Source organism: Callorhinus ursinus, unplaced genomic scaffold (assembly GCF_003265705.2).
Source record: "Callorhinus ursinus isolate GAN/ISIS: 27379988/994484 unplaced genomic scaffold, GSC_fseal_2.0 scaffold75, whole genome shotgun sequence".
Lineage (NCBI taxonomy): Eukaryota > Metazoa > Chordata > Mammalia > Carnivora > Otariidae > Callorhinus > Callorhinus ursinus.
The window spans coordinates 1,922,988-1,936,132 of record NW_027397137.1 but is presented as its reverse complement, the minus strand read 5'-3'; the positions used below and the strand labels follow the sequence as shown (position 1 = coordinate 1,936,132).

The following is a 13,145-nucleotide window of genomic DNA, read 5'->3' as shown; positions in this document are numbered from 1 at the left end:
GTGTTGGGAAAATTGGACAGCCACATGCAGAAGAATGAAACCGGACCATTTCCTTACACCACACACAAAAATAGACTCCAAATGGTTGAAAGACCTAAACGTGAGACAGGAGTCCATCAAAATCCTAAAGGAGAACACAGGCAGCAACCTCTTTGACCTCAGCTGCAGCAACTTCTTCCTAGAAACATCACCAAAGGCAAGGGAAGCAAGGGTAAAAATGAACTATTGGGACTTCATCAAGATAAAACGCTTTTGCACAGCAAAAGAAACAGTCAACAAAACCAAAAGACAACTGACAGAATGGGAGAAGATATTTGCAAATGACATATCAGATAAAGGGCTAGTATCCAAAATCTATAAAGATCTTTTCACAATCCACATCCAAAGAACAAATGATCCAATCAAGAAATGGGCAGAAGACATGAACAGACATTTTTCCAAAGAAGACATCCAAATGGCCAACAGACACATGAAAAAGTGCTCAACATTTCTCGGCATCAGGGAAATCCAAATCAAAATCTCAATGAAATACCTCCTCACACCAGTCAGAATGGCTAAAATTAACAAGTCAGGAAACAACAGAGGTTGGCGTGGATGCGGAGAAAGGGGAACCCTCCTACACTGTTGGTGGGAATGCAAGCTGGTGCAGCCCCTCTGTAAAACAGTATGGAGTTTCCCCAAAAAGTTGAAAATGGAACTAGCCTATGACCCAGCAATTGCACTACTGGGTATAAAGATAAAAGATAGATAAAAGATAAAAATGTAGTGATCCGAAGGGGTATGTGCACCCCAATGTTTATAGCAGCAATGTCCACAATAGCCAAACTATGGAAGGAGCCAAGATGTCCATCAACAGATGAATGGATAAAGAAGATAGGATATATATATACAATGGAATATTATGCATCCATCAAAAAAAACACAAAATCTTGCCGTTTGCAACGATGTGGATGGAACTAGAGGGTATTATGCTAAGTGAAATAAGTCAATCAGAGAAAGACATCTATCATATGATCTCACTGATGTGAGGAATTCTTAATCTCAGGAAACAAACTGAGGGTTGCTGGAGTGATGGGCGGTGGGAGGGATGGGGTGGGTGGGTGATAGATATTGGGGAGGGAATGTGCTATGGTGAGCGCTGTGAATTGTGTAAGACTGATGAATCACAGACCTGTACCTCTGAAACAAATAATACATTATATGTTTAAAAAAATATTAGGAAGCAAAAATGAAGGGAGGGAAGTCTGAGGGGGAGATGAACCATGAGAGACTATGGACTCTGAGAAACAAACTGAGGTTTCTAGAGGGGAGGGTTACGGGGGGATGGGTTAACCTTTTGATGGGTATTAAAGAGGGCATGTATTGAATGGAGCACTGGGTATAATATGCAAACAATGAATCATGGAACACTACATCAAAAACCAATGATGTAATGTATGGTGATTAACATAATATAATAAAATAAAATTTAAAAAAAGAGTCCACAATATTCCTAAGCTAAAAGAAAATCTTTTTGACAAACAATACTGAAACTACTCAATGAACATAACACAAAAAAATGAATATCAATTTGTACTTCACACCTTATACCTTGTACAGATTTTATTTGCTCTAAATTATAGACTAGGATGTAAAATCCCAAACTATGAAGTCTCTAAAAGGAAGCATAAAAGAATTCTTCATCATTTGGGGGATTGACAAAGCTTTCTTAGGATACAGAAAGCACTAAAAGTCAAAGGCAAATACATCATTGAGAAAATAAAAGGCAACTACAAACTGGAAGAAAACATTTTACACATTCAAAGATACACAGCTATAATACATACTATACATATGTCTGACACACATATTTACTTAATATACCTGACAAATATATTTGGCCATTAGAAGATAGCTGGTAAATACTTATCTTCAGCATAATAAAGAACTCCTATAAATCAATAAAAAAGTAGTCTAACATAACGATGGACAAAAGATTTGAGCAGATATTTCACAAAAGGAGATACCCAGTGGCCAATAAACACATAAAGACAATATTACTTCCGTGATACTCCTGCCAAAAATGCATAAACTGCATCTAATTATGCGGAAATAGAAAAAAAACAGTTTGAGCAACTGGCTATCGTATAATTCTTCAAGAATGTCAAAGTCAAGAAATACAAAAAAGAGGAAAGAATGATCCAGATTGAAGGAGACCAAAGAAGCATGACAAATAAATGGGATGTATGATACTGGTTGGGCTGGGGGAAATAGCTGAGAGGGACATGACCAGTCAGCTGGCCGACTTTCCATATGGACTTCATGTTAGGTGGTCACACTGTTCCAAAGTTACATTTCTTAATTTTGCTGACTGTTGTGGCAATGGTAGAATATCTGTTGTATAGAGAGCACACAATTCTGTGACTACATGGATTTGAAGCTCAAGAACAGGTGAACTAACTCAGGGTGAAAGAAATCAGGACACTGACTGCCTCTGGTGAGATTGAAAGGAGTCCTAGGAATGTTTTGGGGTGATGAAATGCTTTACATCATGCTCATGTGGGTGGTTACACAGTGTACATATTTAACAAGCTCATTCTGTTTGTACACTTAAGATCTGTAAATTTCACTGTATGTAAATTTTATCTACAAAAAAAAGAATAACTGAAGAATACTTTCCTAAATAGATAAAAAAAAAGACAAGTTTTCAGTATGTTGTGTAAAAATCAGTGCAAAGAAATTTACAGCTCAGCACATCATGAAAAAAATGTGAATTGTAATTATTATTAAATTATTTATTTATATTATTTATTTAATAATAAATTATTATTAAATAAAATAACATTCCTAAGCATTTGAAATAAAAAAACCCAAAAAATTTTAAAAAAGAAAAAAATAAATAACATTCCTAAGCTTCAACAGCCGATTATGTACAAAGAATAACAATCACAGGGACATCTCACTTCTCCATAAGGCAAAGCATGCGGAAGCAGTGTCTGCACAGGTTCTTCACTTCAATATTATGAAGTCCTTGTTTTCATCTTTTGTACTAAAGCAAGATGCTTGCAATCCAAGAACACTGAAATACGCCACTTATGATTGCATGTGGGAAAAATAAAAAAACTTGAGGGCCTTCTCCTGTCACCCAAGGAATTAGAACGGAGTTGATATTCAGGAATTTGCAAGAGGAAAGATGGTAGAGGGCTTAGCACAGCACCCCCATCAGGAGAACCCTACAGAGCTGGCCTCACTGGCCACAGAAACAGGCTTCCAGTTTTTGGCAGGGCTGGCGAGGAGAAACTCTTCAGAGTACTTGGGAGTGTTAACAGTTACCTTTCTGTGATGGCATTGTGAGCTAGCTTCAGATGTGTTCCCTCCATTTGTTTTGCTTTCCAATTTGTCAGCAATGCATTTGTGATTACTACCATACAGTGTGAGGGAAATGGTCCATATATATGATAGAACAACAATGGAGTATGAAAATTTTATCTTTGTTGAAAACATTGGAAATTCCTATGGAAAACTCCTTAAGACCTAGATCCTACTTTGCCTGGGACAGTCTGAGGCTGTGCCTGTCTTCCTGGCATAATTACTCCTAGTATCTGTTTCATTCTCAGAAGTGTACCAGGTTGGATGATAAATTGTATACCCACCAACTTAAGATACTTACAGAGATATTTAATACACACTGGAAGGCTCAAAGTTTATTTGGCTTTTACCCATTTTCAGAGCTTTCATGGACATTTACACGGACTTACCATTTATCATTAAAACTATAAAGGATGATTTCTGTTTTTTATTTCAACTAGCTAACATATAGTACATCATTATTTCCAGATGTAGAGTTCAATAATTAAAGGATGATTTCTTATGAGAAAATGAATAAGGTGAGATAATCCCTCAGCCTTTCCTTTATTCCCTGGTGAGCGAGCCCTAATTATTGCAGAAGTGGAAAGCTAATGTGACCATTTGGAGGGGTGAATTTCCTCTGTGTTTATCACTTCTGGTGGGGATGTAACAGTTCCAGACTATATATTTCTTGGGAGCTGACACTGTGTACCATGGGCATCTGGGTTGCATGATTGTTCTTCTTATGACAACCAGGAAATATATAAGTAATTAAAGCTTGTTAATACTGTATTTGCCCATTTTGAAAATGAAATCTTGTTCTGCTTGGAATTTAGCTTTATCCATAAAATCAGACTTTTTTTTTTGTAGTGTTTAATAACCAACACATCTACCTCCTAATCATTAAATAAATGGACTTGGAAGTTGTTTATTTGTATATGCCACTTCCTTCCATAATTTGTCTTTCTGCAGATGGAACTCCCAAAATTATTTCTGCCTTTAGTGAAAAAGTGGTGAGCCCAGCAGAACCAGTGTCCCTCATGTGCAACGTGAAGGGAACTCCATTGCCCACGATCACGTGGACCCTGGACGATGACCCGATACTCAAGGGTGGCAGTCACCGCATCAGCCAGATGATCACGTCGGAGGGAAACGTGGTCAGCTACCTGAACATCTCCAGCTCTCAGGTCCGGGATGGGGGAGTCTACCGCTGCACTGCCAACAACTCGGCGGGAGTCGTCCTGTACCAGGCTCGAATAAACGTAAGAGGTGCTTGTCAAATCAGCTCCTCAAAAAAACACACATAACTCATTGTAGTGGAGAAGAAAGTTTCTGCATGCACCGAGCTGAGTCTTGGAATGCCAAAACAGATTAACTGTTGCTTTCCATTTCCTACCCTTTCCTTCTGACTCCAGAATGGCCCTGATTGGGTTAATGTGAAAAAAAATGGCCTTTTGGTTTCTTCAGTCAGCTTGTTCTCTGTTACTCTCAGATTTGTCCACTCGATCTTTCCTTTCCTGGTTTATGCTCTGCATGCTCTTTCCTTCCTCCTCTTCTTCTGTTCTACCACATTCATGGTAAACCTTCATGTACATGGTATTTTAACTTACATTCATAGTGCAACATGGCATAACCTCCATCTTCATAACCTACTTCACAGAGACAGTTTAAAAATTGAATTGCTACCAGTGTTTTCACAAAAACAGCATGATGGTTCAGTGGAGACTAGTTACTTTTTGTTGATTAAATTGCCTCTTGTCTTGTAATTCAAAATGTTTTAATAGAAGTAGTTGATAATGAAAGTTTTTAACACTTCATTCAATTCATTCGAAAGTAATGAAACTAAAAGGAAACAAAGAACTTCTGAGTAGAAAAATCCAAACACAGAAAAAATTGTTTAATCGAAAAAGACATTTTTACATGGAAATAATCTACATTTTTTTTTTACTCAAGGAAAAGTGCACCCATTTCCACACATGAGATGTACCCTTAAATTATTTTCAATAGTTTCTTTGTGTCTCTCTAGGGCCTGCAAGCATTCGACCAATGAAAAATATCACAGCGATAGCAGGGCGGGACACATACATCCACTGCCGTGTGATTGGCTATCCCTATTACTCTATCAAATGGTACAAGAACTCTAATCTGCTTCCTTTCAACCATCGCCAAGTGGCATTTGAGAACAACGGCACTCTAAAACTCTCGGATGTGCAAAAAGAAGTGGATGAGGGAGAGTACACGTGCAATGTGCTGGTTCAACCGCAGCTCTCCACCAGCCAGAGTGTCCACGTGACAGTCAAAGGTAAGGCTGCACTCCCTGTCCCCACACAGCGTGCCATGATTCCGCTCCTTCACCAGAACCACGATCAGGAGTTGGCGGGGGGGGGGGGGGGGGGGGGGGGGATCTCAGAGCCTGCATATTTTCAGTAGGACAGTTACAAAGACGGAATGAGAGTACATCAGATGTTCTGACCTCTTTACGCCTGCATCTGCACAAGACCTGTGGTTGATGTAATTTTCTTTTCATATGGATTTTTGGGTTGGTTTTCCAGAGGGTATGTGTGGTATTACCATCAAAAAAAAAAAAATAGACATCATTGGCGTTGTTACCTAGTTGTCTGACAGATCATTTTAAAACACACACTGATGTTCCTCCACTTACAATGGGATTATGTCCCAATAAACTCACTGTAAGTTGAAAAGGTAGTAAGTCAAAAATTGTATTTAATACATCTCACCTACCAAACATTGTAGCTTAGCCTAACCTACCTGAAACAAGCTCAGAACACTTACATTAGTCTACAGTTGGGCAAAATTATCCAATGCAAATCCGACTTTATAAGAAAGTGTTGAATATCATGTAATTTATTGAACACTGTACTGAAAGTGAAGAACAGAAAAGTTGTATGGGTGAAGACTAGTAGTCAGTTTTGGATGTTTGCCCTCCTGACCACTGGCTGACTGGGAGCTGTGGTTCGCTGTCACTGCCCAGCATCACCAGAGAGTATCTACTACATATCCCCAGCTCTGAAGGAGAAAGCAAGGTTCAAAATTCAAAGTAAAGTTTCTACTGAATGCACATGTCTTCTACACCATCATAAAGTGGAAAAATTGGAAGTTGAACCATCCTAAGTTGGGAATCATCTGAATCTTTCTTTTCCTAAAAACTCCTAAAAGTAAGTTCTTTTAGAATCCAACCGGAAGAGGTTTTCTAATGGATAAGGACTTCAAACAAATTTTTCATCTTGAGTAGTGGAGTAGATCAAAGCAACAATATAGTAATTATATAATTAAAGGAACCCACCAAAAAATTTCTTGACCTTTAAATGATTCTTTACATCACAGGATCTAACCATCGGGACGAATTTGGGGGCATGCAACTCAATGTCAATCTCCTTATCAGTAAAGACCACTGAAATGGCAAGACCCACCCCAGGACACACAGCCCTGTAGTGGCGGGCCCTTAGGGGAAGCTGTTTCTTCTATACCCCAAGTCAGTTTCTTCAGCTGAACATAAAATGAAATTTTTCAATTCTGTAAATAATCTACATGAAGAAGGTCATGAAAATAACTCTAAAATGTTACAAAACACTTTCAAAATTCCACAACAATAGCCTTCTGCCTGCTAAACTATCTGTCTGAGCTATCCCTACATACCAATAATTGTCTTTTAATGTCGTGGCTACAACGTTACATGGGTTTTCCATGGTCTTCCCCAACATTTTTTCTCCCCGTAAACTTCGTTAGTTTACCTTTTCAGGACACCTATAAATACACACATGCATGCACACATACAATCTATGTAATATTTTATGTATTGTATGCTATATAGTATGTATAATGTAGGATATACTTGCAGATAAATAATTTTGAATCTTTTAAAAAGAATCACATATCTGGTTTGTTTGTTCTTAAATTTTTTTATTGTTATGTTAATCACCATACATTACATCGTTAGTTTTTGATGTAGTGTTCCATGATTCATTGTTTGCGTATAACACCCGGTGCTGCACGCAGAACGTGCCCTCTTTAATACCCATCACCAGGCTAACCCATCCCCCCACCCCCTCCCCTCTAGAACCCTCAGTTTGTTTTTCAGAGTCCATCGTCTCTCATGGTTCGTCTCCTCCTCCGATTTCCCCCCTTCATTCTTCCCCTCCTGCTATCTTCTTCTTTTTTTTTTCTTAACATATATTGCATTATTTGTTTCAGAGGTACAGATCTGTGATTCAACAGTCTTGCACAATTCACAGCGAAAAGAGCCACATATCTTAAGAATTTTCTCAAATCATTAGAATTTCTTGGTAAATCAGACTATGATAGCTACATAAAAGTTCATTTTGTGGTTGTATTTATTTCTTTACCATTTATGAAACATCTGCTCCATGCTAGGTTTTACTCTAGACATTGAGGAAAACAGTGATGAAGAAGGTAGACAAGCTTCTTTCCCTGTGGAGCTCTCCTTCCAATCAAGGGAGACAAACAGGAAACAAACAAAACAAGTGAATAAACCAGAAAATACTTTATAATGTTTAATACAATGCAGAAACTTAAAACATGGTGGTATCTTAAAGATTAGCTGCCCTAGAGAATCAGAAGCTGTATCAATAAATGTTTGGTGCTCTGGTGTCTTAAAATTCATTGGTCTATCATGCGCTTTGAAAGAATGTCTTACCCACAGCTTGTTTTGTAACATGATAAGTTGCTCATTTGGAAATTATTGGTTTGCTGAGTTATGTGGATCTTTGAAATATCGACAGAACAACATCAAAGGCTCATCAGAAAAGTCTTTAAGGGGGCACCTGGGTGGCTTAGTTGTTAAGCATCTGCCTCCGGCTCAGGTCATGATCCCAGGGTCCTGGGATCGAGCCCGCCATCGGGCTCCCTGTTCAGCAGGAAACCCGCTTCTCCCTCTCCCACTCCCCCTGCTTGTGTTCCATCTCTCGCTGTGTCTCTCTCTGTCAAATAAATAAATAAAATCTTAAAAAAAAAAAAAAAAGGAAGAAAAGTCTTTAAGTATTGGGAAGCTGAGAAGCTCATAGCAACAGATAAAAGTTTTACAAAATTCTACTTTTTTGCTTGAAAGTTTGAATTTCATTATTTGCAACAAATACAGTCAGTTGTGATCATAGGAGAGGCAGGCTATATTCTTTTTTCCCCCTAGGACAATGCCTGCCAGTTGCACAAGCCTGAGTAACTATAGCTTTTAGGTAGCCATTCTTTGAGGAAACAACAGAATTCCATGAAAAGAGTGACTAGTGGAGCTTGTAATTCAAACAAATGCGCAAGTACTTTGCTTCAAGACAACCATCCTGCACAGCAGGCCGAAGTGCTTTGTGTGTTCTTCCCATTTTGTTACACAGAGCAGAGAACACTGAAAATGACATGAACGCAATATAAAAAAACTTATACTTTAAGTAAAACACTTAAAATTATTATTTTCATGGCTTTGTCAAGTGTCCTTAAATGAAACTGGTTTAAAAAACAATTAGAACTGTGTGGTGGTGAACACCACAGTGATGATTGGTGCATTTTGGTGTCACTGCCATGATTTGTGCTAAGGCCCCAGCCATCTTACCCACTGTCCACTGTGACTTCTGTGTATCTATGCAGATGTCAAGCCAATGAGAAAAGTACATAATATCTTACTGTTATAATAAAAATGGTTATCTCCTTGCAAACCCCCAAAAATGTTCTCAGGGGTTCCTAGGGGTCTTCAGACTACATTTAGAAAACATCTACTCCGGTGCTATTTCATTTATGTCTAATATTTAACCATTTTGGATGATGTGTCAAATGAGCTTCTCCATGCATTGACCTTTATCTCCTTGTAAGATGGTTTCTTTTAGGAAAAGTTGCCAGAAGTGTGACCATTGGGTAAATGGATACACATATTTTAATATCAATTTTTTAGGAGACATAAATTCAAACAAAGACCATTTGAATTATTCGCTTTTATTCTTAAAATTTTGTAGAACAGCATAAATCAATGTATTAATCTTGATCCTTTTAATCTTAAGTGACAGAACCCAACTCCAACAAGCTTACACCCAAAAGGAGAATTTATTGGCTCTTACCACCAAAGTAGCCATCATTTTAGGAAACAATTGAATCAAATGATTTTGTTTTCAGGAATTTTTTTTCTTCTAAGTATATATTATGTAGAATAATCATTTTCAGGTCCTTGGCAAGGATCGTCAAACAAAAGAAGGCAAATATTATTTTGCGTGGTGTTTCATTACAGTTGCCTGGCAAGAAATGGCTGGCAGTGGGCAGGACAGCTGTAGGGATTTGGGATTTGCAGTGCTTAAGAGGGCAGTCAGGGAAGGCTTCTTTGAGAAGCTGACATTTGATCAAGGACATAGAGGAGGGAAAGAGAGCCAAGCACATATCTAGGGGAGAAAGCATTCTAGACAAAGGAACTAAAAGAGGCAGGAGTGGGCCTGGCCACCTGGAAGGCCAGCAAAGAGGCTGTGTGGCTGGAACAGAGTGAACACAGGGTAAAGTAATAAGGGGTGGAGTCAGAATTAGCAGGGCCCTTTCATGCAGGACCCAGTTCAGCAGGACTGGGCTCTAAGGGCTTGAGTTTTTCCTGAGTGAGATGGAGGGGTTGATCAGATGATTTTAAACAGAGATGTCACAGGGCCTGACTAGGTTGTAAAAGGATACATCTGACTCCTGTGCTGAGAATAGGTTAAAGGCAAGAAGGGATAAGCAGGCCCCCTGCTAGAAAGCGTATGCAGGGGAGAGGTTGGGGGGCTTGCGCCAGGGAGAGAGCAGTGAAGGGGTGAGGAGAAGACCGGTTCTAGATATATTTTTAAGGTCTACTCAGTGGGATTTCCTGATGGATTGGATGTGGGTGTAAGAGCCTGAGCAATAGAAAGAAGAACACAGCCATAAGCTGAGTCAGCAGAAGATGCAAGGAAGCAATTTAAGGGAAGAAATCAGGAGTCTACTTTTTGATGTATTGAGGTTGAAATATTAAGTGGATCTACTAAGTAGGCAGTTGGATAGACAGGCAGTGGAATTTAGGATGGTGGAGTCTGAGCGGTAGATTTGGAGACATCAGTGAATAAATAATGTGTAAGGCACAGGCCTATGTGTAACCATCAGGAGACTGTGCACCTCCCTGCAGATTCTCATTCATAGAGGCAGATTCATCAGTGCCTTAGTCAAACTCACACTAAAACCTCTTCACCAAATGTCTGAAGATAAAGTCTGACAAAAATTCATACAAGAACTATTTAAATGTAAATCTGTCTCTAAATTTCCTAGACGAGGATGGATCAATGTATCAATGATCCTATTAATTGCAAAGAGCAGGAACTCCAATCAGACTCGTTCAACAACAATTATAACAGTGTGGGGAGGGGGGAGTTAGGGATGGAGGTCAAGGTTGTATTACACTAACTTTTGGGAGAGGCAGAGATAGCATAGGCCTCACAGGAGGCCTGGTCTAGACTTCTAAAATTATTATTTTATTATTTTTTTATTAGTTTCAGGGGTAGAATCCAGTGATTCATCAGTTGCATATAACACCCAGTGCTCGTTACATCATGTGCCCTCCTTAATGCCTGCCCATCACCCAGTTACCCATCCCTCCCACCTCCCCTCCAGCAACCCGCAGCTTGTATCCTAGAGTTCAGCTTCTCTTATGGTTTGCATCCCTCTCTAATTTCATACTGTTTTATTTTTCCTTCCCTTCCCCCTTCATCTCTTTTTTTTATTAAATTCCACATATGAGCGAGATCATTAGCATAATGCCCTCTAGTTCCATCCATGTCCTTGCAAATGGAAAGACTTCATTTTTTGATGGCTAACTAGTATTCCATTAAATATACATACCACATCTTCTTTATCCATTCATCTGTTGATGGACATTTGGGCTCTTTCCATAGTTTGGCTATTGTGGACATTGCTGCTATGAACATTGGGGTGCAGGTGCCCCTTCAGATCTCTCTATTTGTATCCTTTGGGCTAAATACCTGGTATGTGCAGTTGCTGGGTCATAGCGTAGCTCTATTTTCAACTTCTTGAGGAACCTCCATACTGTTTTCCAGAGTGTCTGCACCAGTTTGCATTCCCACCAACAGTGTAGGAGGGTTCCCCTTTCTCCACAACCTGGCCAACATTTGTTGTTTCCTGACTTGTTAATTTTAGCCACTCTGACTGGTGTGAGGTGGTATCTCACTGTGGTTTTGATTTGTATTTCCCTGATGCCAAGTGATGTTGAGCAGTTTTTCACGTATCTGTTGGCCATTTAATTACCGTCCAAAACCTCTCTCTGTTCCTTTGGTGTTTCCCTCTACACACTGGCTTCATTCCCTCAGAGCTGCCTATCTATATAGCAAGAAAACTGACCCTCATTACTCTGGACTCACATGCCCTTTCCCTGATGACTCCATGTAGGAAAATCAGAAGGAGGGACTCTGGCTGTCTTTCCACAGACCACCACCCATTCCTGGACCAGTCGCTGAGGCCAGAGCTGTGTGGTGCCCGGAGAGGCTGCCTGCTTCCATCCACACCCCCTTGCTAGGGAGAAGGTTGAACTATCAAAAGAAGGAGGAAAATGAAAATAATAGCCATAATAAATTGTCTTAAGAAAGTGAATTAAAATATGAATGGGGCTGAGAGTGACTCCTGAATGTGTGTATTCACTTTACTTAGTAACATGTGCTCAATAAAGGCCCCCACGCAGGTTAATACCCCAGAAAATAAATTCTATCCAATGGCTAAGAATTCTCCCCAGAAGAGACCAACCCCGAGGATAAGAAGAATCATATTAGGCTGTGGAAGCCAAGCAAAGACCACGGATAGAAAGTGTGAGGGAGGGCGCCTGGGTGGCTCAGTCAGTTAGGCATCTGCCTTCAGCTCAGGTCATGATCATGGGGTCCTGGGATCGAGCCCTGCATTGGGCGCTGCACTCAGCGGGGAGTCAGCTTGTCCCTCTCCTCATGCACCTCCCCACTGCTTGTGCTCTATCTCAAATAAATAAAAAAAATCTTTAAAGAAAAAAAAAAAGAGTGAGGGAAGGAGCCAGATGGAAGGAGGATGTCAGGTGCAGCAACCAAATCAGACAGACAAGGGGATGAAGAAAGCAGAAAGCCCTCAAGATGCAAGATGACAGGGCACCTGGGTGGCTCAGTCGGTTAAGCGTCTGCCTTCAGTTCGGGTCATGATCCCAGTGCCCTGGGATCGAGTCCCGCATCAGGCTCCTTGCTCAGCAGGGAGCCTGCTTCTCCCTCTGCCTGCAGCTCCCCCTGCTTGTACCCTTGCTCACTCCCTCGCCTACGCTCTCTCTAACAAATAAATAAAATCTTTAAAAAAAAAAAAGATGCCAAGATGACATTGAAACAAAGCAGATCCCTAGGAAACCTACAATAGCCAAGTGAGCAAAGCTCGAGACATCCCTGACAGTATCTAACGGTAGCCTTCTAGACGACAGGTTACATCTCTCTGTGGAGCCGACCCTATGAGAATATCACACACTAACACAAATTTGATTGGGAAGACTAACAGTGGGTTTGCCAAGAAGCCTGGAATACTGAACTTGCTAAAAACTGTGTTCATTTGTGTTGAGATGTCTATAATTTTTTGTGCAGATGTCTGGGCAAAGGAGAGAGCATATCCTTTTGGTGAATCATTGCTTCAAAGCATGTTTTAAAAGGAGCATTTTCCTAAACAAAATACAGTTGTTGGCTATCCCACCTTACATTTATTTAATTTCACCTTTTCTGTGTTGACAGATGAAACTGTAGTCACCAAAAGAGGAAATTGCAGGCTGGGTGGACAAGGTTAATCCTGAGTAAGCCTATGTG

At 39.9% G+C, this 13,145-nt stretch overlaps 1 protein-coding gene across 1 annotated transcript in view; it reads left to right on the top strand.

The window, feature by feature from the left end:
• The window catches only part of DSCAM (DS cell adhesion molecule), an 822,687-nt gene that overhangs the window by 513,832 nt on the left and 295,710 nt on the right, over positions 1-13,145 (top strand). Inside the window, exons 7-8 of the mRNA XM_073887019.1 lie at positions 4,300-4,596; positions 5,354-5,629. Of these exons, the coding sequence (XP_073743120.1) occupies positions 4,300-4,596; positions 5,354-5,629 (573 nt within the window). The remainder of the gene's footprint in view (positions 1-4,299; positions 4,597-5,353; positions 5,630-13,145) is intronic.